We start from the raw sequence: 20,562 nt of genomic DNA, 5'->3' as shown, positions 1-20,562 counted from the left end.
GCTTCATCTGCTTGATGACAAGGAAGGTAAAATTAGGTTCTTACCTTGGTAATTTTCTTTCCTTTAGTCATAGCAGATGAAGCCATGAGCCCTCCCTGTATGATTGTCTGTATGCTGTGAATCTGTTTTTCAGGTTCTGTTCTAATTTCCTGAAGTTCCTTCCTTGGAGAAAGTTGGAAAACAATCTTCAGGATTCATGTTCAGTTTAAATTTAGGAGGATGTGTTCATTCCCTCCAGTGTGTTGGGAGGATGTGTGATTCCCTCCAGGAGGCGCGTGTGTTCCCCTCCAGTTCTATAAATAGGAGGATGAGTTCATTCCCTCCAGTGTGTTGGGAGGATGTGTGATTCCCTCCACTTATACAATAAGGAGGATGAGTTTATTCCCTCCAGGAGGATGTGCATTCCCTCCTTTATGAGTTCATGCCCTTGTGATGGGCCATCGTTCGCTGTGAGGAAAGCTCTTGTGATTCCCATTGCGGTTTGCCATACTGCTTTGGAAGCTTCAAATACTGAAGAGGCAGTGGAGCTAGCTGGCCAAGAGGGCACTGTGAAAGTTTGAGTGCTCTCTATCTCCCCTGCTGGTTGATGGACATAACCCATACGTAATGGCTTCATCTGCTATGACTAAAGGAAAGAAAATTACCAAGGTAAGAACCTAATTTTCCCTTACCATCTCTGTTCAGGGAAAAAGAGCATAGAATTAGAAAAGAAAAGAAGTTTCCAACTTAAACCCAAAGCCAAAAAAAAGAAAAAACCGACTGGAAAATGCAAGCAGGAAGCAAGTGACCTGGCAAACACTGGTGGGGAGAATGTAATACCTGCAGAGAATGGGACATCGGAGCAGGAAGAAGAGGAAGAAATCCCAGATCAGGAGATCCATGATGATATGTCTTTGCAAGGTATTTATTGTGCCTATTGATATCTCAGTTGTGTTGACATCCCATATGTATCTGATTGGATAAGTACATAAGTATTGCCATACTGGGACAGACAAAGGTCCATCAAGCCCAGCATCCTGTTTCCAACAGCAACCAATCCATGTCACAAGTACCTGACAAAATCCCAATTGATGGAATTTTTTTTTTAAATAAGAAAGGTAAGCAGTATGAATGCACTTCTGCTTGTACATTAGAGAGGTGGATTTCCCAAAGCTGACATTTTATTTTATACCTTTTTTCCTACCTTTATCTGGGCATTTTATTTGCATTGGTCCTAGTGTCTCTCTTCTGCTTTTTCCCCTCTGTTTTCTCCCTCCCCCTAACAGTCCAGTATTCCCCCTGCATAGACCATCACTTCCCTGTCCCTCCCACAGTCCATGTTCTTCCTTACCCATTCAAGACTGAAGCATCTGCACCAGTATTTCAACTTCCAGTGGAATTGCTGCCCCCCCCCCCCCCCCCGCGCGCGCGCACCAAACTATGCTTGTTGTAGTGGTGGTTTTGGAAGCCTAACTTGGCGGTTGACATACTCTTGCACTGTGGCAGGATTACTTAGTCCTGCTAAGAGAGAACCTCAAACTGAGTGTGGTTAGCTCATCTTGACAATCGTTATTTGTAGGGCATGTTTTCAAGGTACGAGATGGCTTGGATTTCCGTTTGGGAACACATCTTACCACATCATATTGCCTATGATCAAGCTCTGAGGGCCAATCTGTCCATTTTTAACAAACAACTCTCATTTTCTGATAGTGAGCAACCCTGAGCTTGGGTGTCACCTACTTGGGTACCTGACTCAATCCTGCCTTTCAGTGGAAAAAGCAACGTTGCTTACCTGTAACAGATGTTTTCCTTAGACAGCAGGATTGATGAGGTACACAATCCCATTCACCTCAAGAGCTTTTTTCCTTCTACAGTTTTAGAAAACTGAGGAGCTGTGGAGACCACTGAGTGCAGAAAGAGCCATGCATACTCAGCACTTTTACACTAAATTCTGAGCTGTATGCATTATAAATCCAGCTGTCTATGGAAACCACCTGTTGCAGGTAAACATCATTGCTATAATGCTAAGAAAGATGGAGGAAAGTGGAAATTTTTGGACAACTGAACACTCACAACACTTTTGAGGGCAATTTTCAAAAGAGAAAATGAAGAGTTGAAAGATTTCCCCTTCCCCTCTCTGTGGGTAAAAAATACTTGTGCTGGATAATGGGTGAAGGGGGAAAAGTAGTTGCAAAGTCCATGGGTAATGATGTATCTGTTGGGTCAGTCCCAAGAGCATTGAAAAATTGTCTTCACAAATGAAAGGATCTTGCCATGTACTTGTGATCTGGGTTGGCCACTGTTGGAAACAGGATTCTGGGCTTGATGGACCTTCAGTCTGGCCCAGTATGGTGAGGTTTATATATTTATGCTTATGCACTTCTGAGTATGTTTTATGGGACGTAATAGAAACTATACAACCTTGATTTCTCTGCAGGTCTCCACAAGCCTTCATCCCTGAACATAATGCCCAGGGAATTTGTTCTGAATTTTAAGTCCTGGTTGTTACTGATGTTTGTTTATCGCCTTTAGTTTCCAGACAGACCCTTTCACTCCCAGAAGCTGTGTCTGAGAAACCAAAGCCTGCCCCAGACCTGGAAAACATTCCTACCAAGAAGCAACTGCTAAAAGAGGAGATGAGGAAAGAGAAACCAGGTGCCTTTGTACAACTGAGTAAAATTTTGGAGGGGGGCGTGTTTGGTACTTTATTGGCAACAATGAATACAAAGTCCGTAGTCATGATTCCTGAGTCAACTGGAGATTTGAGTTTAATTATACCCATGTTAATATCCACAGTGAACATACATGAACTCTATTTGCACACATTGTAGATCCAGCATATACAAACGTATTTCCTGCATATTCACAATTCTGTTATGTCATGCTCTGGAAGTCTGGGAAGCAGTGTTGTAGATTGCAATAACATAAACTCCTATCATCCCTGCAAAATTAATACATATCACTCTTAGTACAGAGTGTATCTAATCTTAATTTTTTTGTTCAAATTTTAGCCTAAAATTCCATATCATCATGCTGATCAATCCATAGACTGGTGGGTTGTGTCCATCTACCAGCAGGTGGAGATAGAGAGCAAAGCTTTTGCCTCCCTATATGTGGTCATGTGCTGCCGGAAACTCCTCAGTATGTTCTCTATCTCAGCAGGTGGTGGTCACACACAGCAGCAGCTCTGGCTAGGTCTCCAAGCCTAATTTTTAGGTTTGGTTGAGTACCTGGGGTTGAGGGCTCTTCTTGAGCGGATCTTTCGCTCAGAGGATTTGCCCAACCTGTTAGTGCAGGCCATGAGCATTTTGAAGATTTCCTCTCCAGAGGACGTCTCTCCCTCAGCCCCTGTTGGCTCCGCCATTATGCTGGGGACGAAGCGCCCGCCTAGAACCTTCCACGTGCATGATGCCATGCACACCTTAATTTCGGCTCAATGGGATGTCCCGGAAGCAAGCTTCAAAAGTGGCTAGGGCTATGTCCCGCCTCTATCCTTTGCCTGAAAGTGAACATGAGGCCTTTCTTTGGCCTACCGTGGATTCTTTAATCACTGCGGTGACTAAGAAAACGGCGTTGCCGGTGGAAGGTGGCACGGCCCTAAAGGACGCCCAAGACAGAAGATTGGAGGCGGCCTTAAGGTCGTCCTTCGAGGCGGCTGCCTTAAGTTTGCAGGCCTCAGTTTGCGGATCCTATGTGGCCAGGGCGTGCCTGACGATTGTGCAGCGGGCTTCCCCCTCGGATCCTTCCTTGAGGGCTGATTGGCCGGCCCTGGAATCGGGCTTGGCTTATTTGGCAGACTTACTGTATGATGTCTTGAGAGCTTCGGCTAAAGGTATGGCTCAGACAATCTCTGCGCGGCGCTGGCTTTGGCTGAAACATTGGTCGGCTGACCACGCCTCTAAGTCCCACCTGGCTAAGTTGCCTTTTAAAGGCAAGCTGCTCTTTGGGGTCGAGCTGGACAAAATTGTGACCGATCTCGGCACGTCTAAGGGCAAGAGGTTACTAGAGGTCAGGGCTCGGGCCAGTGCTCACCCCGGTAACTCCAGAGGACGGTTTCAGGAAGCCCGTCGGTACCGCCCGGGCAAGTCGGGCTCCTCTGCCCCCTCTTCCTTCAAGAGGAACTTCTCCCCCAAGCAGCATTCCTTTCGCAGAGACCGCCGTCCCGGAGGTGCGCCCTCCGGTCCTCCTCCAGGGTCTCGTACCCATTGACGGGGTCCTGGTCCATGGCCCAGTGCAGATTGGAGGACGCCTGTCCTCGTTTCTGGGCGAGTGGACCAGGGTAACTTCAGACGCTTGGGTGCTGGAAGTCATCAGAGACGGCTACAAGCTAGAGTTCTGCCGACCCTTAAGAGACGGGTTTGTACTCTCTCCCTGCAAGTCTCCGGTCAAAGCTGTGGCAGTGCAGCAGACCTTGGACAATCTGATCCGCCTGGGTGCGGTCGTTCCGGTGCCAGAAAATCAGCTTGGCAAGGGACGTTACTCCATTTACTTTGTGGTACCAAAGAAAGGAGGTTCTGTACGGCCTATCCTCGACCTCAAAGGGGTCAATCGGGCCTTGAAAGTTCGGCACTTTCGCATGGAGACTCTCCGCTCTGTTATAGCGGCAGTGAAGGCAGGGGAGTTCCTGGCATCCTTGGACATCAAGGAAGCGTACTTGCATATTCCCATCTGGCCTCCTCATCAACGCTTTCTGCGTTTTGCAGTCCTGGGCCGACACTTCCAGTTCAGAGCCCTCCCGTTCGGGTTGGCTACTGCTCCGCGGACCTTCTCCAAGGTAATGGTGGTCATCGCGGCCTTCCTGAGGAAGGAAGGAGTACAAGTCCATCCTTATCTGGACGACTGGTTGATCCGAGCCCCCTCTTATGCAGAGTGCGGCAAAGCTGTGGACCGGGTGATTGCTCTTTTGAGCTCCCTGGGGTGGATCATCAACTGGGAGAAAAGCCAGCTGCGCCCGACTCAGTCCCTGGAGTATCTGGGAGTTCGATTCGACACCCAAGTGGGCAGAGTGTTCCTGCCGGACAATCGGATTGTCAAACTTCAGGCTCAGGTTCCTAGTAGCCTCTCCGCTTCGGGCTTGGGACTATGTGCAGCTGTTGGGCTCTATGACGGCCACGATGGAAGTAGTGCCCTGGGCCAGGGCTCATATGAGACCACTACAACACTCTCTGCTGCAGCGCTGGACTCCGGTGTCGGAGGATTATGCTGTGCGCCTTCCCTTGGACCCAGCAGTGCGCAAGGCGCTGAGCTGGTGGCTGAAGACAGACAAGTTGTCTGCAGGGATGCCTCTTGTGACCCCGGAGTGGATTGTCGTCACGACGGATGCCTGTTTGACGGGCTGGGGAGCCCACTGCATGGGAAGGACAGCGCAGGGGCTCTGGTCTCCTGCAGAGGCAAAGTGGTCTATCAACCTCCTGGAACTCAGAGCCATTCGGTTGGCGCTTTTGGAGTTCCTCCCGGTACTGGCGTTGAAGCCAGTACGGGTCCTGTCGGACAATGCCACGGCTGTGGCCTATGTCAACCGCCAGGGAGGTACCAAGAGCGCCCCTCTAGCCAAGGAAGCCATGAATCTATGCCAGTGGGCGGAAGCAAACCTGGAACAGCTGTCAGCGGCCCACATTGCCGGAGTCATGAATGTCAAGGCGGACTTTCTCAGTCGCCATACCTTGGATCCCGGAGAGTGGCAGTTATCGGCTCAGGCGTTCTTGGACATCACGAAGCGCTGGGGCCAGCCGAGCCTAGATCTGATGGCGTCATCGGCCAATTGCCAAGTGCCGCGCTTTTTCAGCAGAGGACGGGACCCTCGATCTCTGGGAGTAGATGCTCTTCTCCAACAGTGGCCGACACAAGAGCTTCTCTATGTGTTCCCGCCCTGGCCCATGTTGGGCAGGGTACTAGACCAGGTGGCAAAGCATCCGGGCCGGATAATCCTGGTGGGTCCGGACTGGCCCAGACGTCCCTGGTATGCGGACTTGATCAGGCTCTCAGTGGACGACCCTCTGCGGCTGCCAGTGGAGCAGGGCCTGTTGCATCAGGGTCCCGTGGTGATGGAGGATCCCTCCCCCTTTGGTCTTACGGCCTGGCTATTGAGCGGCAGCGTCTGAGGAAGAAGGGCTTCTCAGACAAGGTCATCGCCACTATGCTGAGAGCGAGGAAGCGCTCTACTTCTACTGCTTACGCCAGGGTTTGGCGTACCTTTGCAGCGTGGTGTGAAGCAGGCTCACTTTCTCCCTTCACTGCTCCAATTTCTTCAGTGCTGGCATTCCTGCAAGAAGGTCTGGAGAAAGGCCTGTCGCTCAGTTCCCTTAAAGTCCAGGTAGCGGCTCTGGCTTGCTTCAGGGGCCGCCTGAAGGGTGCTTCCCTGGCTTCGCAGCCAGATGTGGTACGTTTTCTCAAGGGAGTTAATCACCTGCGCCCTTCTCTGCGCTCAGTGGTGCCTGCGTGGAATCTCAACCTGGTGCTAAGAGCCTTGCAGAAGCCGCCTTTTGAACCCTTGTCGAGGGCATCTCTGAAAGACCTGACGTTGAAAGCAGTCTTTTTGGTGGCTATCACTTCAGCCAGAAGAGTTTCCGAGCTCCAGGCACTCTCATGTCAAGAGCCTTTTCTGCAGTTCACTGAGGCAGGAGTGACTATTCGCACAGTGCCTTCCTTCCTGCCCAAGATTGTTTCTCGCTTCCATGTGAATCAGCAGCTCTGTCTCCCTTCCTTTCGTAGGGAGGACTACCCAGAGGAATACTCTGCTCTCAAATATCTGGATGTGAGACGAGTCATCATCACATATTTGGAAGTGACCAATGATTTCCGGAAATTGGATCATCTGTTTGTCCTGTTTGCAGGTCCTCGTAAGGGTCTGCAGGCTGCTAAGCCTACAGTGGCAAGATGGGTCAAGGAAGCCATTGCAGCGGCTTATGTGGCCGCGGGGAAGGTGCCACCTATCCAGCTGAAGGCTCACTCCACTAGAGCTCAGGCGGCCTCGATGGCAGAGGCCGGGTCCGTCTCCTTGGAAGAGATATGCAAGGCGGCAACTTGGGCATCGGCCCATACCTTCTCCAGGCATTACCGCTTGACTGTGGCTGCTCGGGCGGAGGCCCGGTTTGGAGCTTCAGTGTTGCGGTCAGGGATTTCTATGTCCCGCCCTGGGTGAGTACTGCTTCGGTACATCCCACCAGTCTATGGATTGATCAGCATGATGATATGGAAGGTAAAATTATGTATCATACCTGATAATTTTCTTTCCATTAATCATAGCTGATCAATCCATAGCCCCTCCCAGATATCTGTACTGTTTATATTCTGGTTGCATTTCAGGTTCAAGTTTAGTCTTCAGTTCCTGTTCAGGAGGACTTCGTGTTCAAGTTTTTTCAATTGGATTCTTCAAGAGTTGAGACGAGTTTGTGTTACAGTGAGCTGCTGCATTCCTCTCCCCTCCGTTTTACGGGGCTGGATTGAGACATAAATTCTGCCGGCGCTCCCTCCCGCTTCGTGCGGCTGTAGGGCAGCTTTGTACCCCTCCCGCTTCGGCAGTGTTAGGGTCAGTCAGCTCCTCCCGCGGTTGCAGTTGCAGGATAAGCCAGATCCCCCCGCATCGGCGGGGTGGTGTCCCTCCCCCGCTCCGCGGGGATGAGCTGGATGGATTCCCCTCCCCCACTTGTGTGGGGATGAGCTGGGTTAATTCCCCTCCCCCGTTTCGGCGGTGGTGAGCTGGGCAGAGTGTCCCTTTGTGGGTGTAATTCTCTAAGTGCTGAGTCCTGCGGATGGAGCTTTGATATCGACATACTGAGGAGTTTCCGGCAGCACATGACCACATATAGGGAGGCAAAAGCTTTGCTCTCTATCTCCACCTGCTGGTAGATGGACACAACCCACCAGTCTATGGATTGATCAGCTATGATTAATGGAAAGAAAATTATCAGGTATGATACATAATTTTACCTTCTGCCCTATCCCTTCCCCCTTTTTCTGTTTTGAAATTAATTGTAATCTAGGCCTTCTGTTGTGTTCCACTTTTTCTTCTCTTTCTTATACACTTTGTTTTTTATGTTTTTACCTATAAACCACTTATTCTTTTTTGATGGACAGTATATTGAATAAAAGTGAACTGTGAGTAGAGTAATAAAAGAGCATTGCTGGATGGAATACTTGAACCAGAAAGGCTTAAGACTATGCTGGGGGGGAGGGGGACGAAGGGAATTTGAAGAATGGCTGAAAACAGTTTGTGCATTGTAAAATTATAAGAATATGAAGAATTGTGTTAACAAAAGACAAGAGTGAGTGAAACATGCTGAAACCACTGTACAACCGGTTGTGGTAAAAGAAATCTCGTTTTCAGTTCATGTAAATACAATGCCTGTAGGTATTGATGTTCTCATGTTTCAGCCCGTTCTTAAGTCTTGCTTCACATCAATACATTTGCATTGATTTTCTTTTTTGTTTTCAGATATCTCGGGGAAGAAGAGGAAGGCTCGTTCTGTGCTACCTGTGAGCACATCCATGGATCACAGGTCCAAAGAGGAGCTACACCAGGATTGCCTGACACTGGCAATGTCCCTGTTCTCAAACAGTATGTTGTGGCACTGCATTTCTGTGTTATACAGGATAAATAGGCATGGCACATCTCTGTATTCTGATGCACGTATGGCATTAATTAAGGCTGGCTTAGTGGAGTGTTTGCTGCCATGCAGAGGGCCAGAGTTTGATTCCCAACAGATACTACAGCCCCTGGGTGGAGAAAGTCTGACTCATTGCTTAATGGGGACACTTCCTAACAGAACTTGGAATGCATGCTTAGGAAGCTCTTGAAGGAGCCAGGGTCTGTGGCCCCTCCCCAGGGCCCATCACTGCAATGGCTGGGCTAAGTAATGGTCATAAAATATAGGAAATCCCTGTATGGTTGTAAATAAAGGCGCCTGGCATTGTAGCCCAATGGAAGCTGGCTCCGATTGAACGAGAACCCTACTAGGAGAAGGAAGTCTTTGGGCCAATAAAAAGTATCTGCGTGTTGACTGTGCATATTAGGGGTGTCAAACGAGGCCTGCAGGATGTTTCCTGCTCACCAGGCTCGCTGATAAGGCCAACTAGTGTTGCCCAGTGTACAGCAGAGCTGCCAAGTTACCCATTCCAGGAAGGAGACTTTTTGGCCGGTCCTGATTTTAAATTACATCCCAAAGCAGTACAGTATTTGTAGTCCATGATTCTATCCATTGAAATCGGTGCTGCAGGTCCCATAATGCATCATGATGAGGATGGCAGAAATCCAAGATCAGCCCAAAAGTCTCCCTCCTGGAATGGGTAACTTGGCAGCTCTGGGGCAGTGAAGGCTACTTGGGTAAACCAGCTGCCTCATACTAAGAAAAATCACTGCAGTAGGCTAGTAGTAACCTTCTGGCTTGAACAGAGGTTGAAAGTATGAGAGAGAGCCAGTAGCAACTGTTGACTTTGGCCCCTTTGCTGGAATGAGATGTAGGTGGGGATGTGTCTCATGACAGCAGTGGGAAGTTGTATAGGGATGCCTGTCGCCCTCCATTTACAGGAGCACTTCAGGCAGAGGAGACACCACAGATATTGGGGTTAAGATCAAGCAAGCCTGTGTCAATGCCAGGGTTTGGGATGCTCCAATTCCTCATCAACCCTCCAGACCGGTCAAGACGCTTGGGTTATGCTCGCCTACCAGCAGAGGGAGACTGAGAACACTAAACTTGAAACTATCAAACCTATAAATGGCAAGTGACCGACTCACCTGCAAATGCGCAGTAGAGACTTCCCTCTCTGTCCCGCCCCCGCGTCAAGACGTGATGACGGGAGGAGGGGGGCGGGACAGAGAGGGAAACTGCGCTGAAGGGAACCGCTGACGTCGCTACCGCTCCCCCCCCCAAGGTAGCCACTACCGCCCCCCCCCCCCCGGAGTCGCCACCACCCCCCCTTCACCCGGCCCGGGCCCTCTCTTCGTTATTCAACTTACAGCAGCGCCGAAACAGCAGCAAGCAGCAGCTCCCATTGGCCTTCCTTCACTGCCTGTGCCCCGCCCTCGCCGACGTGACGTCACACGAGGGCGAGGCACAGGCAGTGAAGGAAGACCAACGGGAGCTGCTGCTTGCTGCTGTTTCGGCGCTGCTGTAAGTTGAATAACGAAGAGAGGGCCCGGGCCGGGTGAAGGGGGGGGTGGTGGCGACTCCGGCGTGGGGGGGGGGGGCGGTAACGGCTACCTTGGGGGGGGGGGGAGGGGAGGGGACATGGGAGGTCTCAGAAGGAGGGGGGCCTTGGAACTGGGAGGGCTGGACTGAAGGGGGCCTTCCAGCTGGCTGGGAAGAAGGGGGGCCTTGGAACTGGGAGGGGGCCTTGGGAGCTGGGGGGGCCTTGGGAGCTGGGGGGGCCTGGGGCCTTGGAACTGGGAGGGAGGGAGGGCCGGGGGCCTTGGGAGCTGGGGGGAGGGCCTGGGGCCTTGGAACTGGGAGGGAGGGCGGGCAGGCAGGGGGCCTTGCAGCTGGGAAGGGGGGAGGACTGGAGCCTTGGAGCTGGGAGGGAGGGACAGAGGGGGCCTTGGAGCTGGCAGGGAAGGAGGATGGCAGGGGGCTTTGCAGCTGCAACGGGAGGGGGGCCTTGGGGAAAAAAACATTCCAATACCCGCCCGTTTTTACGGGCTTAACGGCTAGTGTACTTATAACCTGTGCCTAGCCATCTGTAGCCAGTATTTTCTCAGTCTCAGCAGAGGGTAGACAGGCAGCCTGTGCAGCTTGCCCGGTCTGGATAGGTTTTTGAGTTCATTTTCAGAGTTTTCCTTTGTTTCTGTGCTGGTTCTGGTGGATCCCTGTGCCTGGAAGACTTTGGTGTGCTAGGGGTTGCAGGTCCGCTGGGGTCCGTCGTTGTCCCCTCTGGGGTGTCACACCCGGGTGGCCGGGTCCCTCCCCCTGGCTGGCTCTCCGTTTGGGCAGCTTTGTGCCTCGGCTGCAGTTTGTTATACTGCAGCCTTGAGTGCCGGATGGTTTTAGCAGCAGCAGGGCTCAAACCAAAGGCTGCAGTAAAGTTTTATTGTTGGGGGGAAAAAAAAAAGGCCCAAACGTTTGGTGAGAGCTATTGGAGCTGCACTCCAGAGAGACGGAGCTGTTCAGCTGTGTTCAAGGCTCTGAGTTTTCCTGCTCGGGTGAGTTTTTCTTTGTGCTTACAATTGGGGCATTGGTTTTGGCGGTCAGCTAGGCTTTGCGAAGATGTCGGGGAAACCGCTTCGGTGTTGGTCGTGTGCGCGTCGGGGCGTTGACGCGGTGGGCAGCACTTGTAGTTTTTGTGGGGAACCGAGGCCTCAATCCTCCGCACCGCCGGTGTTAGCGGCGGAGGTTCCCGCGACTAGCATCCCGGAGGTTGCGGCGCCTATGAATAGCGGCCCTGCGGCGGTTCCGATTTTGGCCATTTTGGATTCAGCGCTGCACGGACCCGAGAGAGACGGAGGACTGCAAGGCAGTCAATTTCCAGCGCCTTCGGGGGGTGATGCCTCGGGTAGGATCGGTTTTCCCCCGGATTGCATTTGGAGCTTATATCAGGCTTGGCAGGCGGGGCCGACTCGAGCGGAGTCTCTTAGTCTTGGGACGGGGGGGGGGGGGCTAGCACGAAGAGACCACGTGTAGAGTGGTCTGAGGAGTTAAGGTTTTTCCCCTCCGGAGTCGGAGGGTGACTTTAGCCTCCTAGAAGAGGAGGAGGGGTCGTTGGCTGGATGTAAGGAGCTTGCGCTGCCTGGGGAGGATCCCTCGGTGGTTCGCATTTTTCAACGAGATGAATTGTCAGATCTCATTGATCAGGTGGCTGCGACCCTCAAATTTGATCCGGCGGCAGCTCCGTTAGAGGCCGGAAAGTAGGATCCGTTGGTTAAGGGGATCAGATGGGTGTCTTGTACTTTCCCTATGAATGCGGATCTGAGAGAAATGATTACTCAGGAGTGGCAGGCACCGGAGGCGCCATGTAATGTGGCTCGGGCCATGGCTAAGCTTTATCCCCTGCCGCAGGAAGATAGAGATTCTTTCAAGCCTCCGACCGTGGATGCCGTGGTTACGGCAGTGACTAAGGCTACGGCGATTCCGGTGGACGGAAGGGCTGCGTTGCGAGACCCTCAGGACAGAAAATTGGAGACTTTCCTGAAGCGCAGTTTTGATTTGTCAGCTCTGGCGTTGCAGGCGTCGGTCTGTGGAGGTCTGGTGGCACGGGCTTGTTTCCGCTGGGCGGAGCGGCTCTTAGTCCGCCAGGGGACAGAGCCTCTTTGACTCAAGATCTGGCAAAGTTGGAGTTGGGGTCCTCCTTTTTTGCGGATGCGCTGTATGATTTGTTGCGGGCCTCGGCAAAGAACATGTCTCTAGCGGTGGCAGCTCGTCAGGCCCTGTGGTTGCGCGGCTGGATGGCGGATGCTGCGTCCAAGGCCAAGTTGTGTTCGCTTCTGTTTAAAGGCTCTTTGCTGTTTGGTGAAGAGTTGGATAAGTTGGTGAGAGGCCTTAGTGATGCTAAGGTTCCTCGGCTTCCGGAGCTTCGACCTAAGGCTTCTAGGGGATCCATGGGTCGCGGACAGTTTCAGGAAGCTAAGCGGTATCTGCCTGGTAGGTATTCTGGTGGGACTAGGGGTCGTTTCTTTCAGAGAACCCAGTCCTTTTGCGGTGGCCGTCGTGGAGGGCGAGGTTCCTCTTCGGGAGCGTCCGGTACGTCCCGTCCTTCTCAATGATGGTTTGGGGCCCAGCCTCTGGTTCGCGTGGGGGCTCGCTTACGCTTGTTTTACCAGAGGTGGGTCCAGATCACATCAGACCAGTGGGTGCTGCAGATAGTCCGAGACGGGTACGCGCTACAGTTCGACGGGCCTCTGTCCGACTTCTTCCTCGTGTCTCCCTGTCATTCACGGCGCAAGGCAAGAGCGGCCCAAGATACTTTGTCGCGCCTGTTAGATTTAGGAGCTGTAGTACCTGTTCCTCCAGCAGAGAGAGGAAAGGAAATGTTATTCCATATACTTCGTGGTTCCCAAAAAAGAGGACGCTTTTCGTCCCATTTTGGATCTCAAGAAGGTCTATGCAGCCCTAAAGGTTCCTTCCTTTCGGATGGAGAAGTTACGCTCAGTCATTGTAGCGGTTCAGGAAGGGGAATTTCTGACTTCTCTAGATCTGACGGAAGCTTACTTGCACATTCCCATCCTGGAGGCGCATCAGCGTTTTCTTCGCTTTGTGGTGCTAGGGAGGCATTTTCAGTTTTGCGCGCTTCCCTTCGGTCTGGCCACTGCTCCTCGAACCTTCTCCAAGGTGATGGTTATGGTGGCAGCAGCTCTGCGGTTGCAGGGCATTTTGGTGCACCCGTACCTAGACGACTGGTTGATTCGGGCCAAATCAAGGTCGGAGAGCGAGGAGGTCACCGGTCGGGTGGTGTCCTTTTTGCAATCTTTGGGCTGGGTTGTCAATCTGGCCAAGAGTCACCTAGTGCCGTCGCAGTCTCTCGAGTATCTGGGAGTCCATTTCGACACGAAGAGAGGCCGGGTGTTCTTGACTTCTTGCATGTCCAAGCTGCAGGCTCAGATCCGTCAATTCCGAGCCCAGAGGGCGCCGTCAGCACGGGAGTATCTTCAGGTGTTGGGTCTGATGGCCGCATCGATAGAGGTAGTTCCCTGGGCCAGGGCGCATATGAGGCAGCTGCAGGTTGCTTTGTTGTCTCGTTGGTCCCCTCAGCTTCAGGATCTGGAGGAGAGGCTCTCTCTGTCGGAGGTTGTTCGTCGCAGTCTCAGCTGGTGGCTCCATTCACCGAACCTAGTGAAGGGCATGCCGTTGGCCGCTCCACATTGGGTGGTGATGACCATGGATGCGAGTTTGACGGGCTGGGGGGCGCATTGTCTGGGACAGGTGGCCCAGGGACGTTGGACAGTGGAGGAGGCGTGTTGGTCCATCAATCGTCTGGAGACGCGTGCAATTCGGTTGGCTCTTCGGTCCTTTCAGAGTCTGGTAGACGGCAAGGCAGTCAGGGTTCTTTCCGACAATGCCACAGCCGTGGCGTATGTGAATCGACAGGGAGGAACGAAGAGTCCCGGTTTAGCGGTAGAGGCAGCAGAGTTGCTGGTGTGGGCAGAGGCACATCTGCAGAGTCTCTCAGCGGGACACGTGGCAGGGGTGGACAACGTGAGCGCGGATTATCTGAGCAGGCACATGTTGGATCCCGGAGAGTGGGCTCTCCATCCCTTCGTGTTCAAGCGGATAGTGTTACAGTGGGGTCGGCCGGTGTTGGATCTAATGGCATCGTCCGCCAATGCGCAAGTCTCTCGGTTCTTCAGTCGTCGAAGAGATCCTCGGGCCGAGGGCATCGATGCATTGGTCCTTCCGTGGCCGACTCAGCAGTTGCTCTACGTGTTCCTGCCGTGGCCGCTGGTGGGCCGCGTGGTTCAGCGGATCGGTCATCACTCGGGATTAGTAGTTCTGATAGCGTCCAATTGGCCCCGGCGTCCGTGGTACGGAGATCTGATGCGGTTGCTGGTGCAGGATCCGATTCCCCTGGGGCCTCGGGTGAGATTGGTTCAGGGGCCGATCGAGATGGCCGACCCCTCTCCATTCTTGCTTACGGCTTGGCTCTTGAAAGGCACCGTTTAAGACGCAAAGTTTTCTCGGCCAAGGTGATTGATACGTTGTTGCGGTCTCGTAAGAGGTCTAATTCCTTGGCGTATGTGCGGGTGTGGTGCATTTTTGAGAATTGGTGTCAGGAGCGGGGCTATGCCCCGTTGCGTGTTTCGGCGGTGGAAGTGTTGGATTTTCTTCAGGATGGTTTGGACAGGGGACTTTCGCTCTCCTCTCTGAAGGTGCAGGTTTCAGCCTTGTCTTGTTTTAGAGGTAAGGTTCGGGGAGTATCCTTGGCGGCTTCTCCAGACGTGGGGCGGTTTTTGAAGGCAGTGAAGTTGCTTCAGTGGTCCCGCCTTGGGATTTAAATTTGGTCTTGGAGGCTCTGGTGGGGCCTCCGTTTGAACCCTTGCCTTCCATTACGTGTAAGGATCTTACTTTGAAGACAGTCTTTTTGGTGGCTATTTCTTCGGCGCGTAGGATTTCGGCGCTTCAGGCTTTATCTTGCAGAGAGCCTTTTCTGTCTTTTGCCAAAGAGAAAGTGACTTTACGCATGGTTCCTTCCTTTGTTCCTAAGGTGGTGTCTTCTTTTCATGTCAATCAGGTGATTTTGTTGCCAGTGTTGGGTGATCGTGCCGGGGATCCCTTGCAGCGTTGTTTGGCTAAGCTGGATGTGCGGCGCGTCTTGCGGTCATATTTGAGCAGAACCCAATATTTTCGATCCTCGGACAGGTTATTTGTTTTGTTTGGAGGTCCCAAGAAAGGTGAAGCTGCCTCCAAGGCTACTCTGGCTAGATGGTTGAAGGAGACTATTGCTTCGGCTTATTTGTTGAAGCGTCAGGCAGTGCCCTCTTTACTTAAGGCACATTCTACTCGTGGAGTAGCAGCTTCTTGGGCAGAAACTAGTTTTATTCTACCGCAGGATATTTGTAGGGCACCGGCGTGGTCCTCCATCCATTCCTTTGTGAAGCATTACAGACTTGATGTTCAGGCGAAAGAAGATGCCCGGTTTGGAGCGGCTGTGTTGTCTTCTGCTTTTCAAGGGTCCCGCCCTTAGCTGGGATACTGCTTTGGTACGTCCCAAGCGTCTTGACCGGTCTGGAGGGTTGATGAGGAAGGTGAAATTAGGTCTTACCTGCTAATTTTCTTTCCTCTAGACTCTCCAGACCGGTCAAGAGCCCGCCCATTCTTTTAGCAGAAGTATTCCTCAGCCGTGTCTATGCATAGCAGTATTTTGAGCCATGTCTATGAATAGCAGTATTTTGAGCCGTGTTCTGCTAGGACTATTCCTTTAAGGTTTTGTGTGGTCGGAGAGAATTCTTTGACTCTAAGACATTACAGAGCGGGACGCTTTGACGTTTCGTCTGTTTTCAGCACACTGTTAGTATTTGTCCTTGGTTTTCCAGGTACAGGGGTTTCTAGTTTCAGAGTTGTGTTTTTTATTCTCTGCATTGCTAAGCGTATACTGGCTATAGATGGCTAGGCACAGGTTATAAGTACATAGTTTCAAGTTTAGTGTTCTCAGTCTCCCTCTGCTGGTAGGCGAGCATAACCCAAGCGTCTTGACCGGTCTGGAGGGTCTAGAGGAAAGAAAATTAGCAGGTAAGGCCTAATTTCACCTTGCTGCCAGTTCTGGAGAGATCCAAATTAGGGGAAGGAGGGAGAGAAAAAAGGAAAGAGTGACTGAAGGGATGAGAGAAAGGAGAGGGTAGCAAGGATGTGTATGAAGAGACCACAACGAGTGTAAGGAAGGGAGTTGTACTTAGTATTTTGGCAATTTTTTTTAATGACTTGTTTCAGATACACTTATATCATCAAATCTGGGCCATCACTGAAATGAGTTTGACACCCCTGGCCTGCTGTAAGCTAGTAGTAGAAAAGATATACAATGCTACTCGAGGCACAAAGTCATCGGCATCTGTCTGTGGGTGTAAACGGATTTGGTAAAATGAGCAAATAACGTTTTTTGGGTTTTTTTTTTTTTTTTTTTTTTGGGGGGGGGGGGGGGGGGGGGTAGTGTAAAAATTAAACAATAGCTGCTGCGGGAAAATCACACTGAGATGTGACCCGAGTGCAGGTATCACCATGTAATAAATTCTTTTCTAGACGCAACCTTTCAGAAATACAGGCTACAGCAGGGTGATGCAAAATGGGCCACAAACCCAGAGGGCTGAGAACCAAGGAACTTGGGGTTCAAATCCTACTGACACTCCTTGTAACTTTGAGCAATTCACTTCACTCTTCATTGCTTCAGGTGCAAACTTACCTCGCCACCCCCCCCCCCCCCCCCCTTCTACAGAGCCACGCTAGCGGCTGCACTGTGGTAATGCCGACACAGCCCATTCACTTTGAATGGGATATGTCGGAATTACCGCATGGCTTTGTAAAAGCAGGGGTTAGATAGATGATAGTAGCCCTTTGGGTGATAGGGTATATTACCTGCATTGAGCCACTGAAAAGACACTACCTAAATATACATAAATATATGTAATTTCTCTTGTACATATTTGTTAATATTTTTCTGGCATCTTTAGATTAGTCTTTCGAGTTATCTCCCTATCATTAAGAAAAAGAAAGGGAACGCAGTTTTAATATTTTATTTTATTTATTGTAACTTTCTTTTCCCAAAGAGCTGAGTAAAGGTTGCACTGGTGGATCAGGAGATCCTATGCACCTAGGGCTGTTCACAGACCGCATGTCGCTGTACCGGATGATGGAGTCAGAAGGTAGAGTCAGTCTAACAGGGCTATTTTGCAGATCACTTATTGAAATATCTGTATTAATGAATGATACACCGCAGAAGTATAGAATCAGGGGGTTATTGACTGCCTATTTTTACTGCATGCTGGAAGAAGTCGAGTAATGGTCCCAACAATGCACATCTAAAGAAACAAATAGGACAAATTGGTTTTGGAGCCAGGTGGCTGCTGTACACCTACAGTAATTCTAATACAGTACAGTGTTATCTCACTTAAACGGGGCTGACCCACTGTTGGATAATAAGGAAAACAATGTAACCCCTTTAAAAATGCATGGAAAACACTAATCAGCAATTAGTAATAGTAATAAATTTGTAATAGTGTAAGCCACATTGAGTCCGCTCTTGTGGGATAATGTGGGGTATAAATGTACTAAAATAAATAAATTTTAATTGTACAGCAGTTGCCCTCCCAGCACCACTGTTCCACACTCCCACAACCTCACGAGTCTTAATTAGAAGACAGGAAGGGGGAAGAAAAAGCAGCAAAGGCACATACAAGCATTGTGGAGGAAGAGAGAGTCAGCAGCTGCCACAGTAACAGCGCTTGGCAGGCCGATAATAAGCAGATAGAATCTACCCACGTCTCCATGCTGCTGCTGCAAGGAAATGAAAAGATGCTTCTCGCTAGACTTTGTATAGGGAGTCCTGGGTGCGGGTGCTGCTGGGGAGGGACCTGGGCAGTGGAGGGACTGGCTGGCGGCAGATGTGCGAGGAGGGGGTAGTTACCATGCGCCAGGAGTGGCAGCCTGGCTCAGTACTTGCAATCACTCTTCCTCGCATTCTCCTGCCTTCCCATCCTTCTGCTGTTCTGTGATCTCTGCCTTGCTGTAGCATTTGCATTGGTGGTGCTTCAGTGCTGCCCACTTATGTATTCCTTTTTTCGCCCTTACATGTTTTGAAACATTGAGGGAAGCTGATTTACTGTTTGAGCACAAATACAGCGATGATGTTATGGGGGTGGTGTTGTCTGTCGGATATGCCAGATGGTTAGATTAATAAAGGTCAGATAATTGAGACTGTACTGTACCACCATTTCACTGAGAATATCCAGGCAAAATGTTGCAGGCTTTGGTGTTAGCAGTAGTCTAGGGTCTGTTGTGTTTTATTTTCTTCAAGCTTTCAATATACAACAGTTTCCATTGTAAGTGGAGGTATTTATAACACCTCACTATCTAGGAATTGCTCATTGCCATTGTCCTTTTCAGGACTTGGGAAGTAATTGTCTTCCTGTAATTAGGAAAACACCATTTGGAGAATGGTCATGCAGAGCTATATCATCAGCTGATGCTCTGGAAGGGGGATCTCAAAGGAGCACTCCAGCTTGCTGCAGAAAGGGGAGAGCTAACCGACCAGCTGCTTGCAATTTCACCAATGGGTATGTGAGTATAAGCCATGCAGCAGCTTTCACTCTTGCAAGTGTTACTTACATATAGTGCAGTCTTCTATGTAAGCTGAACTGTTTGTGTTGAACTGCCTTGTGTTTTCCAGCTGGGTACCAGGTATGGCTGTGGACTGTGGAAATGTTTGTGAAACAGCTATGTTACCAGGAGCAATACGTCAAGGCAGCCTCTCACCTCCTGTCCATTCACAGAGTCTATGAAGCTGTGGAACTTCTGAAAGCAAACCATTTGTACAGGTCCATGATATCTTCATACATGTGGAAAAGTCCAAATGTACTTCAGTATCCCACCCATGCCTCAAATATCTGTTTCTTAACATCCCTTTAGTGCTGTCCTCAGAGTGGTAATGTTTCTGACCATTCTTTATTTTGCTTTGTTATTATAGGGAGGCTACTGTAATTGCTAAAGCTCGACTGCTTCCAGAGGATCCTGTACTTAAAGATCTGTACACAAGCTGGGCAGCAGTGCTGGAGAAGGATGGACATTATACCATGGCAGCTAAGTGGTGGGTATGAGTGTGGAGACATGTTTATGAGAGATTCAGAAACTCAAGTTTACTCATCACAGCGCACTAGCCAGAGACTGGGTTTGGGGCCCATTTAAAATTCTGGAATTAGCTTAGAATTTATATTGGCCCCTAGCTTCAGGGGCTTTAGTTTATGTTGTTTGAAATAACTACAGAAACATTAGTAATGCAATGAGGGCATTCCTGCAAAGATTTGGAGTTATTAGAGTGGATAAATTGTGTAGTGATTTTTCTCAGTTGCAAAAGCTGTGGAGCTTGTTCTATTATTTGAACACTGAAACACATAACTATTAGATATTACACATATGAGTCATTGTTGAAAGGCATATTATAAAGTTGTTTTGTAACACCTTGCTAGATGTAGTGAATCACTAAACCAGCTTTCTAGAAATAGTGCATTGTGAGCACAATATATATTTTTTCCTTTGCCCTAACTTCTTTTCCTTTCATTCTTCACCTTCATCATAACAATTTCAACATCCTCCAAACTATTCTCCCTTTTATAATCTTAAGACTCTGCAGGGTCAGATTCAAGCACCCTCTGTATTGCTGTTTGCGGAGCCTCTAGGATATGATGGGAGTGTATTCCTGTTCCAAAATTTAATAATGTGCCATAATATTTTGCTCTCCTTCAGTTATTTGGGGGCTGCTTCCCCTTATGATGCAGCCAAAGTGTTGGCCAAGAAAGGTGACTTGGCCTCTCTGAAAACTGCAGCGGAGTTGGCTTCGATAGTAGGAGAAAAGGAACTGGCTGCATCGTTCTCTGTCAGATGTGCTCAAGAGCTGCTGTCCGCCAGGAATTGGGTAGGGGCCCAAGAAGCCCTTCAACAACAAAACAGTTTGCTGGTTGGTTTCTCTTGCATGTCTTTTGATATGAATTAATCAGTACTTATTGGGTTAGTTTTGTTTATGGTTATCTTTAACCTAATCACCTTGGGCTAAACAATTTTGTTTGAATTTTCACTTAATGCAATTTAAAAATAAATCTACACAGACACAAAAATTTTTAGTGTATCAAAATGTGCTCAGTCCGTGCCTGGTTCAACCATTACATCTTCAGGGAGAATATGTGGTCATATCACAGTTGGAACCATCACTGCACATTCGATGTATATGTAAGGCCTTCACCATATATTGGATAATGTAATAAACTTAGATTAACACATTTTTATATTTATCAGAAAGAAACATTACCCAGCCAAAACCCTGTTAACACAATCTTATACTAAATATATGGCGGTACATGCATCTTCAGTGACACTAATGTAACTGACCACAAACCAAACAATCGGAGTTGTACAAAACAATATGCACAGAAAAATAATATAAACACTTCCCTTGAGGATA

The 20,562-nt window shown here is 49.8% G+C and overlaps 1 protein-coding gene across 3 annotated transcripts in view; it reads left to right on the top strand.

Annotated features, from left to right (window-relative positions):
- Positions 1 to 20,562, top strand: part of GEMIN5 (gem nuclear organelle associated protein 5) — a 123,625-nt gene that overhangs the window by 65,569 nt on the left and 37,494 nt on the right. For all 3 annotated transcript variants that reach the window (XM_030213343.1, XM_030213344.1, XM_030213345.1), the window contains exons 17-24: positions 685 to 900; positions 2,512 to 2,634; positions 8,414 to 8,536; positions 17,159 to 17,254; positions 18,527 to 18,664; positions 18,778 to 18,925; positions 19,075 to 19,194; positions 19,851 to 20,061. In XM_030213343.1, coding sequence (XP_030069203.1) covers positions 685 to 900; positions 2,512 to 2,634; positions 8,414 to 8,536; positions 17,159 to 17,254; positions 18,527 to 18,664; positions 18,778 to 18,925; positions 19,075 to 19,194; positions 19,851 to 20,061 — 1,175 coding nt within the window. The remainder of the gene's footprint in view (positions 1 to 684; positions 901 to 2,511; positions 2,635 to 8,413; positions 8,537 to 17,158; positions 17,255 to 18,526; positions 18,665 to 18,777; positions 18,926 to 19,074; positions 19,195 to 19,850; positions 20,062 to 20,562) is intronic.

The sequence above is a fragment of the Microcaecilia unicolor genome, chromosome 8 (assembly GCF_901765095.1).
Source record: "Microcaecilia unicolor chromosome 8, aMicUni1.1, whole genome shotgun sequence".
In the NCBI taxonomy this organism is placed as follows: Eukaryota; Metazoa; Chordata; class Amphibia; order Gymnophiona; family Siphonopidae; genus Microcaecilia; species Microcaecilia unicolor.
The sequence above is the reverse complement of the archived record's forward strand: the minus strand, read 5'-3'. Positions and strand labels throughout refer to the sequence as shown.